The sequence below is a fragment of the Trematomus bernacchii genome, unplaced genomic scaffold (assembly GCF_902827165.1).
Source record: "Trematomus bernacchii unplaced genomic scaffold, fTreBer1.1, whole genome shotgun sequence".
Lineage (NCBI taxonomy): Eukaryota > Metazoa > Chordata > Actinopteri > Perciformes > Nototheniidae > Trematomus > Trematomus bernacchii.
The window spans coordinates 13,906,921-13,931,047 of record NW_022988050.1 but is presented as its reverse complement, the minus strand read 5'-3'; the positions used below and the strand labels follow the sequence as shown (position 1 = coordinate 13,931,047).

Below are 24,127 nucleotides of genomic sequence, written 5' to 3'. Positions count from 1 at the left end.
ATCCAGAGAAAGAGAATATGATGTTCTTTGATGAAGTATTTTCACTCCGCTCCCTTAGGCCAAACGATGCCCAAAATAATGGGCGCTATTATGATACTGTCTGCATATCAGGAGTGAAAGGGAGGAATGAAAATATAATCCACTGAGTGAAAAAGCCTCATTGTACCTTTTATCTTTTTTGACATGGTCTTAAAAAAAGCCATGGCCCTTTTTTTATCATGTGATCAAAGGAACATCCCCTGTCTCTTTCAGTATAAAGCAAGCATATCAGAATATCTGAACATTAAATGTATAGAATGTTTGTAGCAGTGTCTCCTGCAAGATTATTGAAGCGGTATTGTAAGGGTTATTTGTCTAATTAGCTGGCAGCGGTGGTCTGTCGCGATAATCAATAAATTGACTTATCGTACGATAAATAAAAATGGACTCGATAACTTTTCTGAGCTCGATAAATTGCCGTTTACATAAGGATGTGACCAGCATTTTAGCCCGGCGCGCTGTGAGGGGCGGGTCTCACACATAGCCCATGACACAGCCAAGTCAGGAAACTCCGCGTGCAGCAGTGTAGCAGCCAAATTAATAATATAGAGTGGCGAAGTCCCTCCCCTTCCGGTGGACCTCCATGAGACCTTATTTCGGAAAAATTATGTATTGAAGTCAATGGAGAGAGAAAGATTATTTTTCGATCCCGTTTGAATTGTGCCACGAATTACACATATGATGTTTGTCAATTTAAAAGATAATTTTGCAAGTAAAAAAAAAAAGAATGTGTCGTAAAACTGTGAAGTAACACTTTTTTTTGTGTGAAACGCTCAATGAACTACATCTCTGGTCCCGCACAACAACACACGTCACCAAGATGGCCGTCACTATTGTCTTGCCTAAAAAGGGATTGACTACCCTCACTATCACCACAATGAAACCAGGGTTGCCAACTCTCACGCATCTGGCGTGTGACACACGCTTTCACTCTCAGGTTGAATATTGATTATACTGGTGCTATTTTATTTTTCCATTGACAAGATGTGCTATTCCCGCCTGATGGTTGATATAAATAATATTGCAGAATCAGTTTTCTTCATAGATAACGTGTTTTTCATTGTTTGTTCAGTACTAAAAGGTCCAAGTCCCACAATTGAATTTAATATTCATTTGACATGTTAACTATATAATAAAGCGCTTCATGGGAGTAATTGCGGGATGATAAAATGTTTCCCTTATGCAACATAAAAGTATCACGATATGTATCGGTTGAGTATCGGTATCGTTCAGTGGTATCGGTATCGTAAAAAAGTCAACGATATGCATCCCTAGTCTGCTGCTTATTGTACTAGGCCAAAATAGAGTCAAAGAGTATATGAGAGTGAGAGTGTGTTAATTAATATATTTGGCAGTTTGGAGTAAGTCTGTAGATTTGTTTGTGTGTGTGTGTTTCATGTATAGGCCTCTCACGATAATTAATTTTGTTGGATACATTTTCCCGGAAATTATTGCGATAAACGATAATATTGTCGGCACCGTTGTATGACCATTTTAGACCACTGACATAATGATAATATATAATAATAATTCAAGTACATCCTTTCAAACTGCTAGTCACATCCTCATGTAAATGGCAATTTATCGAGTTCATTTTTATTTATCGTACGATAAGTCAATTAATTGCTTATCGCGACAGGCCTATGCACACAATAAAACAGTGGAAACAAACATGTGTTTGACTTTCATTAGTGAATGAAACTTTGTGCCCTTTATAGTCTGTGTCCAATATTGTGTATTTGTATATATTGTGTATATATATCCTATATATATGCTAAGGTCCCGCTACTGGCACGATAGCAGTCATTTAGTGCGCATATGTGTAATTAAACCCATGATATCAAAGTCTCACTCCAGCCAGGTACCCAAAGTTGGCAACCCTGATGAAACACGTCCAGAAGAATGTCATGCAAAGCTGCCTGCCTTCCTTTGATTCTCTCTGAACTGCCTGATCTTTTTAATGTTTAATGTCAACCATTTGTGCAGATAGCATGAAGTAGAAAAGATCGCCGATGCTAATGTGGCGTTATCGTTAGCATTTCTCCCCCGGTCTTAAATGGTGTATTATAGAATGATCACACCGGTGTGACGGTACTCTTCAAAGGGTTCACGAAATATGACTACTACTCTTACTGTTTAACATTTTGGGTTACTTAATGTTACTTCATGTTAAGGCTAATACAAATGACAAGGCTAAGCCGGCTGTAATGCTAATTAACGTGCTTGCTACTAGCTAGGTAGCTAACTTGATCCAGCCACTCCTGGTCCTTTCATCAGACGGGAAGCGAAAGAACGAGATAGACCCATTGCTGGTATGATAACAACCTGGTACTAAGCACACAGGCATCTTGTTAAAGTTATCTTATCTTAGCTATCTCTTATTTAGTGCAGGAAAACAATTGTGACATCAGTTATGACATCACTTACGCGACTCTGGGATTTGTAGTCTTTCTAGTTGCGTATTTTTCATAGTCTTATATTTCAACAGTTTTACGACAAACTGAGTTTTTTTACATGGAAATGATTTTTTAAGATTGACAAACATCATATGTGTAATTCGTGGCACAATTCAAACGGGATCGAAAGATACGTTTTCTCTCTTCGTTGACTTCAATACATAATTTTTCCGAAATAAGGTCCCATGGACCGGAAGTACATGGGCGTGACTTCGCCACTCTATAGAGAGGCGAAGTCCCTCCCCTTCCGGTTGAGCTCCATGGGACCTTATTTCGGAAAAGTTATGCATTGAAGTCAATGGAGAGAGAAAGATTATCTTTTGATCCCGTTTGAATTGTGCCACGAATTACACATATGATGTTTGTCAATTTAAAAGATAATTTTACAAGTCAAAAAAATTTAAATGTGTCGTAAAACTGTGAAGTAACACTTTTTTTGTGTGAAACCGCTCAATGAACTACATCTCCCGTCTTGCACCACACACCAAGACGGCCGTCACGTTGGCACATTTCACTTCTTTCTTTCAGAATGAGGCGAAAAGTATTATAAGAGGTGAAAATCACTACAAGTCTGGTCATGTTGAGAGCTGTACATACACACAAGGGGAGTTAGTCGGTTCCTAAGAGCCAGCATGTGGGACCGGGATTCTGGGATTTGTAGTCTTTCTAGTTGCGTATTTTTCATAGTCTTATATTTCAACAGTTTTACGACAAACTGTGACTTTTTTGACATGGAAATTATTATTTAAGATTGACAAACATCATATGTGTAATTCGTGGCACAATTCAAATGGGATCGAAAGATAATCTTTCTCTCTCCATTGACTTCAATACAAACTTTTTCCGAAATAAGGTCCCATGAGTCCCACCGGAAGGGGAGGGACTTCGCCTCTCTATAGAGACAAGCAGGAGACAACGTGTGACTTACTCGAGGGGAATTTGAAGTTAAATGGAAGTGGTTGCAAAACCTAATACCACATCTCCGGTGTGGGAATATTTTGGATTTAAGCCAAATCAACGAGACGAACCTACGGACTTGAATGAGCCGGGCGGTGTGTCGCATTTGTTTTAAAAAGGTAGCAACAAAAGCTAGCAATACGACCAACCTTAAACTGCACCTGAAACACAACCTACCCATTCCGTTTTCCCAGCTGGGAGCAAACACGGCAGCTGGAGATGGAGAGCCCCCACCTTCCCTACAGTTTGCAATTAAAGATGCATTTGCCCGACAATGCAAACATGTTGGTGTTCCTTGCTCGAAATCTTTGAAATACAGATTTGGATATGGCCTGTTGAGGCATCTGGGTCTTTGTATGGACAGTGGACTGTACACTTGACTGTTGTTTTAAGGAGGGGTTTTTTGCTTGTTGTTTTGGTTGTGTGTGATTTTAATTAATTTGTTATAATTAAATGTATTTATTTTATTTATTATATATAATTTATATATTTTAATATTATTTCACATTTCATTTGCCATGTTGAATGTTCAATACAAAGTTCTGTTTGAAAGGATGTACTTGAATTATTATTATATATGATCATTATGTCAGTGGTCTAAAATGGTCTTGCAAAGGTGCCGACAATATTATCGTTTATCGCAATAATTTCCGGGAAAATGTATCGTCCAACAAAATTAATTATCGTGACAGACCTAGCGGTGGATACATCATGCTAAACTAGAGACGAGACAATTACAGTATATCTCATTTTCATAATGAGGCGTTAGAAAACACATGCAGAGAATTTGAATGGGGCTCCACAAATCATGTCAAGAACAAGAACTGCATGTTGTGTTGCTGATTTTGGTTTATCGCAGTGAAAGGATTAGATTTAATTAGTGTCTAATTGAACATAATCATACCATAAATCTAAAATAAAATGGTAGATATGTGGGATATTCAGTAGTGATCGGCGATAAAAAGCTTTCTGAAGCCATGAAGTAAACGTACTGGAAATAGTTTTCTGTTTCCATGCATTAACGCCAGTTAAAGTGGCGACATCTGCTGGCAAAACCACTGCGAATGCATTTGTGCGGATGGATAAATGTGAAAGGGTTTCAGTCGGAATGTATTTTGTACAGTAAAGCTTGTTATATTAATCACTTTTTTAAGATTCAGTCTGCAGCTCTGTTTTTAAATACTGTGGAAAATGTACTGGAGCAGGAATGAAAGGAACACATCTAGAGACTTAACAAGGTCTCATTTGCTGTTTTAAAGCTGTGTCGAGAAATCTGTTTTGTGTGCAGTTATTATGTTGAATAAAACGTATTTATTTAAAAGCTGCAGATTGTTATATTAGGAAAAACAATTAGATGACACAGGATCTTCAAATGTAAAGCTGCAGTAAATATTGATAACATTCCAAATTGGTGGTTTGTACTAGAGGCAAACCAACAAATAATAATCACCCTACTTTGCAGTTTCCTCCAGCTCTTTGATGCGCTTTAGCTTCTTATTGTGCATTGTTTTTGTTTTCCGACCCTTAAACTCTACTCTATGCAACTCATTCCGGCAGGAACAATTCTTCATAATATGTCAGATGTTAGTCCTTCAGCTTATTCCTGTTCCCCCAAGTGGCCATAAAAAGAAATGAATGCGGCTTGAATTTCAATTCGACAGCGGGAGAAAGGAAGATATATTCTCGTGAAAACCTAAAGGAAAAAACATGTTGTGAATTGCTAGCCTCTGAAGAGGAATAATTAACCTTCAGTAATATTCTAAATGTGGTTGTTTTATAATACAAAACTCACCATCCATTGTGTTTTTCATCCCTTTTATAGTAACAAACTACAAGTTTGACAAGTCCAAACAGTGTATAAGCACCATGACGGTGGAAATTGACTTCCTGCAGAAGAAGAGTGTGGACAGCAACCCCTACGACTCTGACAACATGGCCTGCGAGTTCATCCAGCACTTCAACAGCCAGGCCTTCAGCGTCGGCCAGCAGGTGCCGGGGGCTTGGAGGGGATAATAATGTGCCATCTGAATATTCATTAAAACCAGACATGCTCCGATATTTGGGAATTACTGACGACCGTTTTGTCGCTGTCAGAATGACGTTAGGATCATACAAGAATGAACAACAGAATGTGATGTTTGTTATCAGCAAAAACACAAACATGCTTAACAAGACCAGCCAAATGAAGTGTTTCAAATGCTTGGGTTTTGTTTATTTACTTAATGTCCCAATACAATAGCACAACTTTGTTCCCTTTGTTTGGATTAATTCAAAGTTTTTGTTCTGTCTTTATCTCGTATGGACTCTAAATGTTGTTTTCTCTCTGTTCTTTATCTTCCAGCTGGTGTTTAGTTTCTGTGATAAGCTGTTTGGCTTGCTGATAAAGGATATCGAGGCCATGGACCCCAGCATCCTGAGAGGAGAGAATGAGTCTGGCAAGAAACCAAAGGTATCACAAAGCGTCTTTTTCCCATGATGTTCATGATATTATTTACCATGCCTAAATACATAGTATTACTAATGTACACAATTTAAACCCCATGTAGTTGAATTTATAAGTGTTTCAACTGGATGTGACTCTTTTTTGTGTATATGTATAGGTTACTGCTCATTGTCCTTTTCCCACATGATAAACCTCCTTCTTTTCTCTTCCCTAGATAGAGATAGGTTTGTTGCTAGGAAACAGTCAGGTGATTTTTGAGAAGTCAGAGACCTCATCCATTACCCTGGTTGGTAAGTATCAACAACATATCTTTGAAACACTTGAAATGTTCTTTCATCATCTTCCAGGAAATTGTTTGTCATTGTCCATTATTCTTTTACAATTTGTTCACAGGTTGAATTAATAAATAACATAGAATAAATAGGCAAAACTTAACCAAATAAACAAATACTTTTTAACAATACTCAGAAACTCTCAACAGTCAAATGTATACATCTTTGAATCTTTAGTGGTTCTAACCTTCATCTTACATCCTGTGCAAATGTTAAATACAGCCACTAAAGCTGACATTAAATTAGAAGATGGTGCCTTTCTGAAATCCCTGCAAACCTCACACTTATTTATGAAATAGAAAAGTGTATTTTTACATTTACCGGCTGTGTGGATTTCCCACAATATCACAAGGGGGCGCTCTTTGCTCTTTTTTCCTCTTACATTTTGTCGAAGTGGCTCAATATACAAGTCTACCTGATGGGCAGTTCACCTTCACATCAATGTTTAATATTGAAAAAGGTTCTGTCTTTATAAATATAACAACAATCTATTCAAAGGTATAACCTTGAACTTACCTTGTGTAAAAGACAACGTTCCTAACCTAACCCTATCTCAGCGAACAATCCTTTTTGCACTCAAAATAACAACAGTATCTGTTCATTTAAAGACAAAATGCAATTTCAATCAGAGAACATAGGGCTTTCTAGTTGATCATAAGTGGATCATTTATTTTCTTTTGTGTCACCCCTTCAGGTAAAGCCAAGACCCGAGGGTCCCGCCAGGCCATCATCAGCCCAGACTGGAACTTTGAGAAGATGGGTATTGGCGGCCTCGACAAAGAGTTTTCTGACATATTCCGCCGAGCCTTCGCCTCCAGAGTCTTCCCTCCGGACATAGTCGAACAGATGGGTGAGTTTCCCTCGTTTCTCTCTAACCAGCCATCACTTATTTATTTGTTTGTGCCTGTTCTTCCTCATTTCAAAGTCGGGATGGAAGGCAGATGAGGATTTTACGAGATTGTCTTGGTGATTTTCATCACTGTGAGGTAATCAGAATCAGATATACTTACATTTTTCCCAGGCGGGGGAATTGGTTTTCGTGAGCGTTGTTCCATTTTAAAATGAATAAAATATAATATATTTTATAAATATAAGAAGTAAGAATGTGCAATAAAAAGATCAAATAAGATATATAAACGTGACAAATTAAAATAATAATAAAAAGGGATGATAATAATTGGGGTTGTGTATTGGCAAAAGTCTGTTGATAGGATAGGTCTTACTATTCAATATATTGCAATACTATAAGCAAGGCAAAATATAGCTATTCAAAAACATTATCTAACTTTAGGAAAGCCGGCATAATATAAAGAACACACCCCTATATGCATAACATTTGAGTCAAGTTTTTTTCCTTTTTTTGCAATACAGTGGAATTTGTGTTCGATGAGTCTCTGCAATACCCAACATAAAAAAAACAATGCAAAATCAAACATTATTCATTAAAATCAATACATTATTTTTGAGAATTGATATAGTCTCACAAAACATAATATATATTTCCAAACACCTCAAACAGGTAAGAGGACAAATGCGTATTTATAATTTTCTGGGTGACCTTTCACGTACAAAACTAATGTATAATTGATATGGCTATTACCTCATCATGCTTTTTTTAACAGCTGCAAGGAGCAGAAAACCACACAATAGTTAAGTTGTGAGAAACACTGGTGTCTCTTCTCTGTCTTTCAGCATTCACAAGATTAGTTATACCTGCCAACAAAATAATCACTGTTTTCAGTTATTATATTTAGCTTGTGGTTAATCCTTACACCAATATTATGACAAACCAAACCATGAATTATTACTTTGACGAATGAATCTTTACCCGAATCAGTGAAACTCAACAATCGACAATAGGCAGATTGTTGTGCCTCGACCATAAATAAAACCCTGCCGGTGATCCCTGCTCATACTCATTAATAGATCTTTGACAGCTGTCAGATTACCGCAGTGATTCACTTTGCAAAGTCCATCAGGTAGTCTTCTTTGTGACTCATACACACAAAAAAAAACTCCTTTCCCACACATACAATCACGTCTGTTCTAATCCTCACTCCTAAGGTCTTGTGAAAACCTGTTGTAAAGACCTCTGAGCTTGGCAAACACACACACTACTTAAATCTGGTGCACATACGCACAGTGCCCGGGGCCTGTGGCAGCGTCCAGCAGTGTGTGAGCTGACCTTTAGCCGCCCGCTTGTGTGCAGCAGTCGGCCTTTGGCTGTGGCCAGCTGGCTGCTGTAATGAGATGGCATGCCCTGATAGAGCGTCCAGCTAAAGGTAAAGCTGTAATTGGCGGGTGGGGGGGAGCGGGTGCTGACGGAGAGGTGGAGTGCGTGTGTGTGTACGCTGCACATTTTGCGTGTACGCTGCACATTTCGCAAAAGTTTTGAGAGTTTCACCTTGTCTCCCCTTTGCTCCCCAGAGAGGTGAAGCAGACAGACAGAAGCTTCAGTGCTTTCTCTCCCAAACACAACCACATCACTTTTACCCCACCTCCACCCCCACCTGTCTGTCAGCCTGCCTGCTTCTCCTTCAGCAGGCCCAAATGGCAGCTCAGATGGTTATCTGGGGCCTCGCAATTAGTCTGGGCTAAATGTCATTAATGCAGGTGCAAAAGGCCATTACAAGACCTACACTGTGAAGTTGTTTGAGTGGAGAGTTTGCAGTCTCCATACTTGATCTTTATGGAGGTTGAATTAAAAAAAGAAGTCAGTAGTGATGAGAATGACTGGAGTAACTCTCCAGATTATGCTACCTTGTATTAAAATCATGGTCTGGACTCTTAGATAGATAGTACTTTATTGATCCCAAATTGGGAAATTGTTGAAATGCGACAACTCTTTATTAGGGCCAAGTAATCTTCAACTACAATTTGGCTTCCAGCCAATACAAAATGTGGATTTAAATGTTTTAGTTTCTTTATTTTATGATGTATGACTTGATTTAAGTGGTTCTCATCACTCACTGCTGAAGGGGGTATGGATTGGTTACGGTGGATAATGCAAATATTTTTTTGGTCACGTCCATGTGTCAACCCATGGAAAGGACAGGGGCATTTAGTCTCCGAGATTCTGGATGTTAAATCTAAAAAAATTGTTTTCACTTTATTGAACCTTGAAAATGTTCAATAAAGTGATCAATCAAAGCGACACATCACTTTTTGAAGATTTTAATAGCAACAATTAAAAAAAGAGAAAATAAATGTAGAGGAAGCCTTATCCACATAATCAATTATTTCGCCTCAATGTAGGAAGTTATTTCCATTGTAGTACAATGTAGTAAAATTAGATTGTTATAATCATCTAGACTTTTAGCAATTTCTCCTAGTTTTTACGTCCAAACTGTACCTGTGACTTTCTTTTTATCCCTTTGTGCTGTTATGTTCCAGCACTCACCTGTTCATAAATAAAAGTTAGTATAAAAAAATAATCTGATTGGGCTTGACCTACAGTAGCAAAGGTTTGAGCCATATAGCTAGTAGAAACATGTTCTGTGTAAGTATAAACAAATTAATAGCCTGTTCTCAGTTTGACTTCCATTCCTCTCTCCCTCGTTGTGTGTGTGTGTGTGTCTCCAGGCTGTAAGCATGTGAAGGGTATCCTGCTGTACGGACCCCCAGGCTGCGGCAAAACCCTGATGGCACGACAGATTGGCAACATGCTTAAGGCCCGGGAGCCGAAGATCGTCAACGGCCCCGAGATCCTCAACAAGTACGTTGGAGAGTCTGAAGCCAACGTCAGGAAGCTGTTTGCAGACGCAGAGGACGAACAGAAGAGGGTGAGGAGGAGGACACATTATAGTATATACTCTCATGCACAAAATAATAGATGAACCCAAATGGCAAAAAACTACAATGTGATGAAGTTTTAATCCAAAGCAATTTACAATAAACTCAGCTTTCAATTAGCCAACCCACCTTAGGAGCTACTGCACTGGCTTCATATAAGTCAAATCTTTCAAACTGTTACATACAGAAATGAATAGTGTATTTATTTATTAAACCAAGGTGCATTCGAAACAGCCGGGTTTTTTCGTCTGCAGTAGTAGATTTTACTTTCTGCAGTCCTAATATCAAACATGAGCTTTTTCTAGCATTTTCAAGCCAGGATAGCAAACAAGTAATGTTTACACCTCCAGGATATGTTAGCCAGACAAGCTCAGCTGGTTTTGACCACATTTGTTGTCCCATTTCGGAAAATACAGAATTAGTTGAGTGTACAGAGACAAAACAATGTGGGCCCAGGAATGAGCCCTGTTGTAGGACAAGCCATGAGAGCGAATTAGTGTACAGAGACAAGAAGAAGCGGACCCAGGACGGAGCCCTGAGGCACCCCAGTAATGAGTTTGACACATACCCTTGGAACAGTATTCTCTCTTCATCCTTATGAAACACAGATCTGCATTGCTATCTAAACAAAAAAAACTAATTTCTCCAGGAGTGGAAAGATCTGCCCTTTAGCCAGACATAGTTGTAATAACTTTGGTAAAATTCTCGTGTGTTTCTGTGTGTGTGTTTTGTAAAGAGGGGTGGCAGTTTTGTACTGAAACACAGCAGTGACGGTGTGTTTGGATGGGGAGACACTCCGATTAAGCCTCACTCGTCACCACTTAATGAGGGGCTGGGCTGTCTTTGACCCCCTATTAGACCTAGCTACAGACACAGACACACACACCATCCAGTGTGTAATAAGGACAGCTCCACACCTGCTTTAAATGCTACGGCTGAGACTGACAGGTCTGTAGATGGAGGGATAACCCCCCACCCTGCTGCTCTCTCAATTCTTCCATATGTCTCTCTGCTGAGGGTCACTGTGGATTCTCAGGTCAGGATGCAAGATACCAAACCAAAGCTAGTCATTGAAAAAGTTGACTGTTTAAAAAACATATCTGCATTTGTAAGGAGAGCCAGTAGATGGTTTTATGTGTTTTCTGTTTCTGTTATTCTGCTTTAGTTGAATTGTAATTAATCACTTAAATGTTGCCTAATTGAATTGCCTAAACGTTTTTGGAATTCAATGGATTTTTACTAACACAGAAGTAATTGTCACATTACTCAAATTCTCAGAATTTTTTGTAATACTATTATAATAACTTCACAAGGTCATGTGAAATCTCCTTTGCAAAATGTCTTTTAGCTACCACATTGTCTAGTTAAATGTAAGGACACTGCTGTGGTACTAAACTCTCAGACTCTCCAAATTTCGAAAAACTGAAATTTAGGATACACATTTATTGTAACACGTTTTAAAAAAAAATGTATATGTATTTTTAAATATTTTCTAATATATATTCTTATTTTTCTGTATCTTTCAACTCCTTTATTGTTATGCACCAAAACACCATGCCATTCTCCTTGCATGTGTAAACCTCCTAGGAAATAAAACTTCTTGATTTAAAAATATAATTTGTCAGAATATTAGGCAAACACACCAATTATGACCTTGAAAAGCAAAATAAAATCATTTTCACTCCTCTCTTTGCTGCACAGCTCGGAGCGAACAGTGGCCTTCACATCATCATATTTGATGAGATCGATGCAATCTGCAAACAGCGTGGCAGCATGGCAGGCAGCACAGGCGTCCACGACACCGTGGTCAACCAGCTGCTTTCTAAGATAGACGGAGTGGAGCAGCTCAACAACATCCTGGTCATAGGTGCTCACACACAAATAAACACACATGTTTTCAACTCCTCTTCCACAAAGTAACACACTTATAGACTCACAGGTGTCATTTCTGAACATCTGCACTCTATTCATCTCACTCATTTATCAGTTTCTTCTGCTTTCCCACCTTTCCACTAACTGTCCATCTGTCCCTCCCTCAGGTATGACCAACAGGCCTGACCTGATAGATGACGCCTTGTTGAGACCTGGAAGACTGGAGGTGAAGATGGAGATTGGTAAGAAGTGAAGAGAGCACTGATAAGGTTTCACTCTTTGATGTTAAATCCATTCTTAGCAGACTTGAAACGGGAATAAAAAAGTATTAATGACAACATAAACGTTTTTACAACGGCACATGAGGGCCAATCGTTGCTAATAAAAATAATAATATGGAGCTCGGGTTTGGGATACATTTTTAAGATTAAAAAATTACCAACTTCTCTGTATCTTTCTGGGTTAAGGTATCACATATTTTTCTTTCTTCACACAGCGCTTCACTTTGCAAAGCTTGATAAACCTCATCGCACCACAGATGCCACCGTTTGCTGTGTATTATGTCTGCAATGGATGATCTAGTCATAGAATACTTTGCAATTGTATTTAACAATAAGCAAATACTCATGATTTATGTCCAATCAGTTTGAGTTGACACATAATAACTCTGTTTGTTGTTGTTGAAGCTGTAAGTCCCCCATTTCCTGTCTCTTCTTCCAGGATTACCTGATGAAAAGGGCCGCGTTCAGATCCTCCAAATCCACACGGCGAGGATGCGTCAGAATGATCTGCTGTCCGCTGATGTTGACGTTAAGGAGCTGGCGGTGGAGACCAAGAACTACAGCGGTGCCGAGCTGGAGGGCCTGGTCCGGGCCGCACAGTCCACGGCCATGAACAGACACATCAAGGTCAGAGTCCTCCGGGGATGTTAAGTACTTTACTGCACACAGTTATTCTCTATTTATTTGTGAGTCCATGTCCATTAACTTTCAATGATTGCCACAGAACAGTTATATGGGTAAGTACTATCAATTACTCTGGCTGTCTGTATTTTATGAATATTCTATAAGAAATCTTTTTAAGATATCCGAAAAAAGTCTAGAAAATTCCCATCAGAAGATATTCATATTTAACCATAGGAGCAGCATATCTTTGAGTTTTAGAAGCCACAGGCACTGAATAGGAATAATAATAAAACATTTTAAGTAACACCATTCCTAAAGGGGGTTAATAGAAGAAAAAAGAGAATTGATTAAAATAAATGCATATACTGTGAATTCAAATCATATCATAAGAGGCAGCAAATAGCAAGAACAGGTAGGCAAGGAACAGCAGAATATGTACAAGATATAAAGAAAGAAAGAAAGAGTAATAGTAAGTTACAAGAAATGCTAAATAAATACATTTAAGAATGTCTGCAAAGCTTGAGTTAGAAAAGGCTGAGCTGTCATGATAAACTGCTCGGAATATTGTTGAAAGCAATCAGAGGAGTAATGCCATGTGTGTTTGTAAGGTGCAGGAATGGTAAACTGTTGTATAGTGCCAGTATAACTAGCCACCCAGGTATGTGTATGTCTGTGTGTCTTCACTTAAGTGTTTTATCAGGTGCATAGGCTCAAATCTATACAGATAAGGTGAATTTCTCATCTGTTAAGTGTTCCTCCCTCCACACAAACACACGGGGCAGCAGATATTAGAGGGTGTTGATAAATGATAGACAAGGGCCTTACACATGTCTGAAGGCCGTGACGCTTCTCTTCACTCCTCCAAACACTTTTTCTTCCCTCCCTCCTCCTCTCGCTCTGACCTTTCTGCTCTGAGGGAGTACATTGTCTCCTGACACATTGTGCAATCTAAATGTGCAATGCTTCATGTAATGGATTTCATTAGCGAGGGCCGTGGAGTTCATCGAGGAATGAAAGTAACTCATTATCAGCTGTCGCTCAACTTGTGTTATGTTTGTGTGTTTGTGTGGTTTGCTGCAGGCCAGTAGCACAGTGGAGGTGAACCTGGAGACAGCAGAGAAGCTGCAGGTCAGCAGATCGGACTTCCTGGGCTCTCTGAATAACGACATCAAACCTGTAAGTTGCTTTGCATCACTATCTCGATTTCTTTCAAATACATTTGATAAAAAAGAGAAGGATACACAATATAATCTACATCCTAATGATATAAATAACCCAATATACAAAACAATTGACTATCCCAACATTTTCCCATCCTCCCTCTGTCCTAGGGACAAACATTTTAAATGAATCCTGATTTTGAGGGCATTCAAGAACTTTGTGAGAGTATACAAGCGGGTAATAAAAAAAAAAAACGCAGGACACCCTGCCTGAAAACACTCCTCTTAAAAGAACTCGGTACTTTGTGAAACTGCACAGAAAGGTATTTTCATTGGACACTCCAAAAAAAGTGATTGGCTTTATTATCCACCCGTTCTAAGTCATTTGGCAAAATGTTACCATGACGTTTCAAATTCGGCCTCAACTCTTGTTCAATAAAGATGTTGAGTATTTCACTGATTATCTGATCAGCAAAACAAAAACGTAATGGATTTTAAATATTTAAAATAACATTATGAGTACAGTTAGTCTGGCTCTATTTCCTGTATTAAAGACCTTCCTATTGGACTTTAATAGAAGGTGAAGGAAAATAAATGTCCTTTTTATTTAACCTCAGACACTCAAAGAAAAGCTCTATCTTTCTCTTCCCCTGTCCAGGCGTTTGGTACCAATCAAGAGGACTACGCCAGCTACATCATGAACGGAATCGTCCGATGGGGCGACCCGGTGTCGGCGGTGCTGGAGGACGGGGAGCTGCTGGTGCAGCAGACCAAGAACAGCGAGCGCACTCCGCTGGTGTCTGTGCTGCTGGAGGGTAGGGCTCCAAGTGATGACCTCATGTATACAGTATACAACAGAGAACACATCATTAACTCTCTTAAAGGCTGTTATATTTCAAGGTTAGCCACTTTTTGTGTTACCATAAACAGCTGATGTTTGATTGATGCTCGCCCTCAGGCCCGCCTAACAGTGGGAAAACAGCGCTGGCTGCTAAGATCGCTGAAGAATCCCAGTTCCCCTTCATCAAGATCTGCTCCCCCGACACAATGATCGGACACTCTGAGATCGCCAAATGCCAGGCCATCAAAAAGGTACAAATTGGCAATTTAAAACATTTAATAAGAAGCATTTTAATATAGAAAACACAAGAAAAATTGCAACAAAGTCTGGATGCCTATTCTGATTAACATTGATAATATACTCAGTGTAACAAACTGGGATTCATGTTGAAGCTGTTTGTTGTTTGTCTCTTCTTTTGTTTTCTCTGTGCGATCTAGCTGTGTGTAATTGATTAATTCTGCTTTGATGTTAAAGGTGGGGTAGGTAATTCACTTCAGAACCACTTGTTATATTCCATGGAATGCTCTTAACATCCCGATAGCAATGAATATATGAAATGCTTTGACTATAAATACATAAAAAAAATGTCATCTGTGGAAGCCGTAGTGCTGTGAAAAGCACAACCAATTATTTTAGCCGGCCCGGCTAAAATAACTGGATGTTCTACCTGCCTGTCAGCCTTCCATCTGTGCACAAACTTATCTCGTGCCCTCATTGGTCATGTGCGCGTTTGTGTGTGTTGGAGGAGGGGCTCTGTAAGGAAGTCTGAAGGAAGGGGCAGATTTTTTTCGGCTGCGTACTTTCAAATTCTAGCGCACTCGAGCTGGTTTCTCCATTCTTACCTTCCCTACCTTTAACCTGTTTTCAATTTGTATTCCCTGTGATAGATATTTGAAGATGCCTACAAGTCCCAGCTGAGCTGTGTGGTTGTGGATGACATTGAGCGTTTGTTGGGTAAGACACCAATCAGAGAGTCACTGTTCAACAAGGCAACGCACACCAAACGTTTTTTATTTGGATCGATACTTAACTGTGAATCTAACATGTCTTTAGACTACGTCCCAATTGGCCCTCGTTTCTCCAACCTGGTGTTACAAGCTCTACTGGTGCTGCTGAAGAAAACTCCTCCAAAGGTAACATACTCCTTGTTGTGATATGTATTTGTTGCATGCTCACTGTTAGATGCTAGACCTGAGGTGGCAGAGAGAGGGCAGCAGATCTTCTGGATGCCAGCGCAGAGTGTTGAGAGGAATTGTTGGAGGTCTTTGGCTGCGACTGGCATGTGTGTGAGCGCCTGTGTGTGTGAGTGTACGGTTATTAAGCGAGTGTTTTGCTCGGGGCCTGTTGTGCTCACAGTGAATGGTGGTGGTAGAGACCCATTTCTCATAGTTCCTTTGCTTGTAGTTAGTGTCTGTTGTTGATGGGTTTGTGAATGAGAGTATAGCCCACTATATGGCTGCATGTGCATGAGAAGTGGCGCGGGGCCGGCTGCTGAATGCTGGCTGCAGTGCTCCTCTGGGGTTGTAAAGCCCTGAGCCCAGCGGGGTGCCTGGGGCCGGGGGAGGCCAGGGGGACAGGGAGGAGAAAGGGCTCTGTGAGAGAGCCAGGACCTGGCAGCACCGCCGCCTGTGTGGCACCTCATCTGCATGCAGCATCACAACCCCCCACGCCATGGGGGGGCAGCCGGCAGCCATAATCCCCCTGTCTACTCGCCACTGCTCTGCCTCTCGTCCCTCGCCGTCTTCCCCTGGTCCTTCTCCAACTTGTCGGCTTAGTGGAGCCACATTTTCCGTCGCTACTCTTCTTTCTTCGCCGCTCTACTGTTGTCTCCCGTTGTGTTTGTGCTCTGTCCTCTCCTGTCTCATGTTATTTTCTATTCTCTGTGCTCTTGTTGTGGCTTAAGGCCATGTACACTGTCAACCTTCATCCCCAAATCAGTAACCTGACGCTGTAGATGGTTTGTTACACAGAACCATCTGAGGAGCCTTCATAGGGAACTATCCAAACCTTTGAAAAAGAGCAGAGTATATCAAAACAATGCTTGGCAGGTGATTGGATGGACCCTCCGTCAATCAAACCCTTGGAGCCACAAACATAATTCAACAATAACCTTTTTCCAAATTAAGAACTATTCTAGGGTTCTGGTTTAACCGCACCAAAGCTAATCTTTTGAGCAGAAGCCATATTTTTTTATTTAGAAGAGCCAAATACCCACAATTCTTGCTTTTTATTCCTGAGTCTTCAGACTATTAAGAAGAACGCAGGTCTGATCTGAACAGTTGAACGGTTTGATAACTGAATAACAGTCTGAGCTCCTGTCTGCTTCTCTTTCAGGGCCGTAAGCTGCTGATCATCGGCACCACAAGTCGGAAAGACGTCCTGCAGGAAATGGAGATGTTGAATGCTTTCAGCACCACCATCCACATTCCCAACATCTCGAGCGGGGAGCAGCTGGTCGAAGCCCTGGAGGTAACACACATACACTCCGAAACTGAAAAACACACACATTGCATACACTGAATACATGTATTGCCTCCTTTAAACTCCAGACTATTTATAACACTGGACATTTACTTTGAGTAAAGGCTTTAATCGTGTTTGTTCAGATCCTATAATGTGCATCACTTCCATGTTGACTCCCTATTGATGATGTTTTACGTTCTGTAGTGTGAACATTGTTTCTCAGAATTCCTAAAAGAGTTTACCAATAGAAATGAATGAACCTCCGTGCTCTTCTTTCTTCGTCTCCTCCTCAGCTGCTGGGCAGTTTTCAGGATGCGGAGCGGGCTGACATAGCCAAACGTGTGAAGGACAAAACTCTGTGGATCGGCGTCAAAAAGCTGCTCATGCTGATTGAAATGTCCATACAGGTGAGAAAGAAATAATATAGTTTGCTTTTACGTTTCTTAGCCGCACAGAAGCAGAATGACCATACTGATGTCGATGTCATTCTAACGGTCTGTCCACCACTTTGATCCAGAAGGAAACTTCTCAACTACTATTTCATGGATTGTCATGAAATGTTGTACATACATTCATAGTTTCCAAAAGATTGATTCGGATCAATTTCACCTCACTTTTCCTAAAGCACTAGAAATTAAGTACACTTTTGTCATAACTACTGAATGGATTACTTTGAAAGTTACATGTGTATATACATTCATGTCTCCTTCAGGATGAGCTGTATAACTGTGATTTATGAACAAATACCTGCTAAATAATAACACTCCCATGAGCCTCAGCTGTACTCGATGTTTTGTGCTGATAAGCGACTGTTTAGGGGCTAAACTAAGATGGTGGACAGGGTTAACGTTATACCATATTATCATTTGGATAACATTTTACTGGCTAAAAGATGTTCTTATAGTTATTGTTATGCTGTCCCCGCTTCATCTGCACAGGTGGGGTTAAATGATAGCAAGGTCAAGTGGACTGCTCGGTGTAAGAAAACGTTTTTAGAGAGTACTTGTCCATGGACAAGTGAGTTTGGCAATTTACTTGTCCGAATACATTTTTGAGCCACTGGAATCTTCTTCTTCTGCATCGTATTTTACATTTTCCCACGGTTTTATGACACCGCTAACGTAAGTGAGCGGTAAGATTTTACTGCATCACACATAGGGTTGGGTATCGTTTGGATTTTAACGATTCCCGGTCTGATTCCGGTTCTTTTCGGTTCTCGATTCCGGTTCTTTGAGAGGGTAAAAATAAGTCCCATGTCAATTTCACTGGGAGAAAAATATATTTATGAAAACATTAAGTCAAATCTGTATTCCTATTTAAAAATCACTTCATACTGTTTAATTTTGTTACGGTTATTAAATAAAATTATATAAAAATGATCTCTGCATTGTTTAGTTAGTTCTAAGTGGTGCAGTTTGAGAATGTACAATTGGCCCAGTCTCCTCTGATGTTACACTGCAACCTGCCTGTGAGACAGAGTCCAACCACACACTCTCTGTCCAACACATGTCCTGCAACACACATGCTGCAGCTGCCCAGCTGCTCAGTGTTTGTAAAAGTAAATAAATAGTATTTTCATTTCAATAATGTACTTTCTATATCCTGCTTCATAAACAATACTGACATCCCTGTGCTCCTCCGAGTCTGTCTCATAGTCCATAGTCTCATAGATCAGCTGATCCGGAGCATAGAGAGAGAGAGCTGCGGTACGCGGGGCTTGGCCTCAGCCTCCTGGCCTCCGCCTCCTGTCCTCACAACTCTTATTAATCCCGGTACCGGACAATTGTTATTTGTTCTTACTCGGAACCGAGTTTTGCGTCCCAACCCTGCCACTGTGCTACAGGTGCCGCCCCGCCCCCGTCCAACAGTACAGAAAGCAGCGAGATGCATTTCCTTAGGAATCGACAAGCAGAACCGAAACTAACATTTATGGGCGAAAAACGTCACTTGTCTGTCGGACAAGTCAATGGAAAGATGTACTTGTCCGATATTGTAAATAACACGTCCCGGACGATCGGACGTGTGCTTTTTCGCACACTGCTGCTGTAAAGGCAAGGTATCCTTGTGTTTCTGCTTACATTTTTCTTATTTCGAAGCAGAAACAACATCGGCTCCTATCTTATTGTTTTGGTAATCATATGTTGTGAGCTTGTGCAGCCTGTCCCTCCTCTTCCTCCACATCTGGCCGGCACTCTCAACAGGGAACAGAATCTGCCTCCGTCACGATAAACTGTCATCCAAAAGCTGGAAGGAGAATCTGTGTGGCTTTCCTGATGATTTGTTGAGCAGAAGGATCCAGTACTTCTCTAGTTCGCAAAACCCTTCTCCAAACTTCAGGTCCAATACATTCATTGTTAATGAAACCATGTTCTGCTCAGCCTTCCAAGTTACATGCACATGTTCTGAATCAGAGGGAAGCTACTCATGAGAACAATCATACTCACCCCGTGGTTTTAGTAACAGTAACAGTCATCCGACACATATGGCAGGTATATTAAATCCAACTGTGGAAGCGCAGAAAAACCTTAAAACCACCAACTCACAGCAGAGTCTTGGCTTCCTGTCAACACATCAGTTGTACCTATGTAGATGAGAGCAGTTGGTATACTAAACCTTTGAAGTTGTCTTTAGGGGTTTTGTGGTTTGGCCTCAGAGTTATGTTTGCATGTTTCTTAGAACTGTTGACATTGCTTAAGTTCTTTCAGTGTTCCCAGTACCCGAATGATTTACTTGCAAATCCTTGTTGAAGGCCCTGACCCTGTCATGTAAAACATAATCAATACAATTGGTTCTGTGAAAGTTAGCCATACATAACTCGCTGAGAGGCAGCATTCTCCGGAAACGTGTTGTTTCTTTTGCTTGAAAAAAAGCTGCCTTTAACACAATTATGCGCTTTCTTTAAAAATAACAATATAGCATTTGATTTTACATAAATCACCTTCACCTAAACACACCAACACAACCTGTATTCTTTTCAACTTTGATGGTGAATGGAATTCATTACGGGAACATAGATGGTCAGTTTACTGCAAAATGATACGGTGTTAGAAGCTCAGTGACGTTGGAAGTTATCGCAGGGCTTTTTAGTAAACACCTGTTGCTTAACATGGTTTATTCGACAAGATTAAATATTTGTTGATGGTATTAAGCTCTGTGATCCATCTTTAGTTGAGTGATTCCATTGAAATGAATGTATTGTTTAACGTGCCTTAAAAGCTGGGATAGGCAGAATATTTTCGGGGGGCATTGAGCAAGATTTCCTTATAATAATAATAATAATAATAATAATAATAATAATAATAATAATAAATAATAATTTGTGGGAGTTGTTGGATTTAATGATATTCGGTATTATCAGGGACTAAAAGTTAGATGTTTTGGACATTTCATGCATAGATTTAAAACGCTTTCTTTTAATTTATTTAAAAGGTTTTCCTTTAAAGCTTAAAAACAATTTATTTAGTTTGATCTTGAGCAGACATAAAAACATGAACAGTTACATCAAATTCCAACTGCATGATCCAAAGATGCTGTGTTTCTTCTGCAATGCTCCCAAGAAAATAATATTGGGTCCGATGTTGCCATTTCATCTTAAAAAATCAACACAAAACGGGTAGCAGACATGCTGCAGCAGAAAGTGACTTCAATCTCCCCGGTGTTAATTCTCCTCTTGACTGTGTGTCTGTGGTATGTTGATGATGTGTACCGCCTGTTTGTTGAGGCTGGATGCTGTGTAATTGCTGTGGTATGCACAAATGCAGCCATGTTCTGCAAACCCTCCCCCCAACACCCCACCATGAGCCTGAAGAAGTATGAACCTGTGTTTGCCGAGACATGCAGCAAACATACACACACACACACACACACACACACACACACACACACACACACACACACACACACACACACAGTCTGTCTTCTCTATCTTTTTTCCTCTCATTCCGATGTTTCTGACTGCTCTCATGTCTTAACTCTAGTAGCTACAGGCGATTCCAGACGTACTGTAAGTTATTGCATAGGTTGCCATTAATTTTACTTCCTCTCCCCCTCCCCTTCTCCACGATCCCGTCAGCGTGAACTCCAGGACCTGCACACTCATGTTTCAACACCTTGCTTCTGAATTCTCAATCAAACAGATGCTTGTTAGCAAATGTACCTTTATGAAATGAAATGAAGAAGAAGTAATGTTTTTCAGGTGGATTCTGGCTACAGAGTGAACAAGTTCATGAGTCTACTGAAGGAAGTAGGAGCGTAAGTATTCTTCTCCTATTTCCATGTGGACTACTTTGAGTAAATCCGATTGTCGGTGACACTGAACACTCACACCGCGCACACATCTGTCACTTTTACTACTCAAATGTAGCAGACATGGGAAGAATGGAAGCACAAAATATTTACATTTTGATCTAGTAGCAAGTGTGATTAATTATAGACATTTTGTCCCTTTTCCCTGCAGACTGGATTCTGATATGTTAATGGCAATCTAGACTCAGCGGAGCCACATAGTGAGAAAGAGGCATCCTTCAACGGTAAGACTGCAGGGCCGGCATCAGGCGACACGCTCATTTCCTGTCCAGTGTGAAGAGAGCTAGCATAGAAATCTGTAAACTGGGGGTTCTGTTTAGTAGTGTATTCCCTTAACGTTTGGTTTCTTGCGTCAAATCAACTGTTTACAAGTTGTGTTAGGCAGAAATCAAAGAGTAATAAAGGCTGTAAGCCTCATTACAATGTGTTAGCTCTTGGTGTCGCTGTACTGTATATATACATCTCACTTTTATGGGTAAATGTGCGAGTAATCTACTTAGAAAAATGTTTTTTTTATGTATAGATATGTTGTTTTGTGATGAAGATTCCATTATAAGATGTTGTTTTATTGCATTGTATACATAAAAGTAGTATTTATGTCACACGTTCAAATCACCGAAATGCCTTAATAGATCAACATTTGTGTATTTGCTTTCTTGCTCAGTGTTGGATGAGAAGGTCAATGCCATATTTATGGTAAATGCAAAGTTAGAGCTAACATGTTAGCTTAGTTTAGCACCTGAACAGCTTAGCATACAAAAGTTAAAGAATCAAAACAAACCGGTGTGTATATTGTGGGGAGCTACTGGCACATTCTAACTGCTACGGCTCTACTCGAATGGACTCGGCTCTTTTGAGTTTTTTAGCTTGCGATAGCACCTTGTACCTGGTCCATGTTTCAGTATCACCTCAGCCTGGTTCCAAGCCACCAATAATAAAACACTGATGCAAAAACACTGCATACCACTGATTGGTAGGCGACATCCTACACGGTACAATGGTGTTTGTAATTTTTATATTTCACGTAACAAAGATTACAAATATATGGCAGCTGGCAAAAATATGCCTTACATTTGTGGAAGTGCAGACAATCCAGTGTTTACCAATGAAAGGATTTAGCAAGTCTCCTGTTTACGCCCATTGGCGTTGTTACAGCGAACAGCTGATCGCCCAGCCTACACTTTTTCATATTGTCCGCAATGGAAAATAAAATTCTGTGAGTCATACCCAGTTTAATCGAGTCGTACCCTGCGGTTAAAATACTCCAGCAGTCATTTCTACACTTCTATTTTTGTATGGATTAACCACATTTAATTATCAAACAGTATTTGTGCTAAGCTAAGCTAACCAGTTGCAAACTATTGGCACCAAAGTAAATGTTTCTCAAATGATTGTTTGACTGTTTTATTTTCCTGATGTCTCTGGGTAGCCATAGACTGAAGTAAAGATATGTTAACTCTATTTTCAATGAGGACTATTTATTCACATAAAACAATGAGTATTAGCGCATTCTGCAGCACTGTCATGGGGGATTTTCACAAAACAGGATTAGAACTTTTTTTAGATAACTGTAAAAATGTTCCTATTTCTGCATGTTGAAAATGGCAGAAGAGATGTTCTCTTTCTTAAATTATCTGGCTTACTAGCTAATCTTGCCTTGTTGGATTCAGCCTCAGGATAGGCTGCCAAGGTGAGGATGAAGAACAAAAACTTGAACACCTTTTCAACTTGCAAGCCTACACTTTGCTTCTCACTTTGCCTTAGAGACTTATGGTATAGCTAGCGCGCGGCGTCGTGTCTAAAAATAGGTGGACCAGACAGGTGCTCTCCTGTGGCAGCATGCCTGTCTCTACTCACTTTTATTTGTCTCTGATCACTCAGTTGCTGAGGAACAGCGCCTGAGAGAGGCTGGCAGGAAGAAGCAGGCAGGAGATAGTTTCCATCTCTCTCTCTGCAGCCTTCCCTCCTATCCCTGAAGCTCTTGTCTCCTCTGCACTGCAGCAGCATCCTCCTCTTCTTCAGCGCTATGTGAGCATGTGAAATAAGAGAAATGAGCTGTGTTTGTTGTATCTGTGTATATTGCATTTGCAGACAAACTAATGCTGTAATCTCCATGTCATGCCTCACACTCCATCAGGATTTTATAAGTAAAAGAGTCCAGGCAGAAGATATGTCTCTATGGCAAGTGCATGCACAAACACTACTCATAACAGTTTGTTGATATTGGCCTTATGTGTATGCACAGATTGATCATTCCAGGATATCCATGACTTAAAGATCTCACTTTATTCTTATTATGTTATGTATCTGCTTGTGTGTGACCTTTATATTTTATGAATAAATTAATTCTATTACTAACAAAATACTGTAGTATTTGGCATTAATGAGGCAATGAATGTGCACCAAATGTTAAAAATGAAGTTACTTTACAACAGGGGGCTAAAAAGAGAAGAGCTGCAACCCGTAATCTATTGACAGAAAAAATATGTTTTTAAAGGAGCCCTATTATGCTTTTGGGGGTTTCCCCTGTTCTGTAGTGTGTTATAAAGGTTTCTGTCTGCA

At 40.0% G+C, this 24,127-nt stretch overlaps 1 protein-coding gene across 1 annotated transcript in view; it reads left to right on the top strand.

The window, feature by feature from the left end:
- LOC117473722 (vesicle-fusing ATPase-like) overlaps positions 1–23,928 on the top strand; it is a 30,595-nt gene extending 6,667 nt beyond the window's left edge. Inside the window, exons 5-22 of the mRNA XM_034119490.1 lie at positions 5,275–5,441; positions 5,794–5,901; positions 6,110–6,185; positions 6,922–7,077; positions 9,810–10,009; positions 11,721–11,886; positions 12,059–12,133; positions 12,612–12,799; positions 13,877–13,972; positions 14,615–14,771; positions 14,915–15,048; positions 15,685–15,751; positions 15,851–15,930; positions 17,132–17,266; positions 17,554–17,667; positions 21,456–21,511; positions 21,717–21,789; positions 23,447–23,928. Of these exons, the coding sequence (XP_033975381.1) occupies positions 5,275–5,441; positions 5,794–5,901; positions 6,110–6,185; positions 6,922–7,077; positions 9,810–10,009; positions 11,721–11,886; positions 12,059–12,133; positions 12,612–12,799; positions 13,877–13,972; positions 14,615–14,771; positions 14,915–15,048; positions 15,685–15,751; positions 15,851–15,930; positions 17,132–17,266; positions 17,554–17,667; positions 21,456–21,511; positions 21,717–21,747 (2,006 nt within the window). The 3' untranslated portion in view covers positions 21,748–21,789; positions 23,447–23,928. The remainder of the gene's footprint in view (positions 1–5,274; positions 5,442–5,793; positions 5,902–6,109; positions 6,186–6,921; positions 7,078–9,809; positions 10,010–11,720; positions 11,887–12,058; positions 12,134–12,611; positions 12,800–13,876; positions 13,973–14,614; positions 14,772–14,914; positions 15,049–15,684; positions 15,752–15,850; positions 15,931–17,131; positions 17,267–17,553; positions 17,668–21,455; positions 21,512–21,716; positions 21,790–23,446) is intronic.
- The last annotated feature ends 199 nt before the right edge of the window (positions 23,929–24,127 follow it).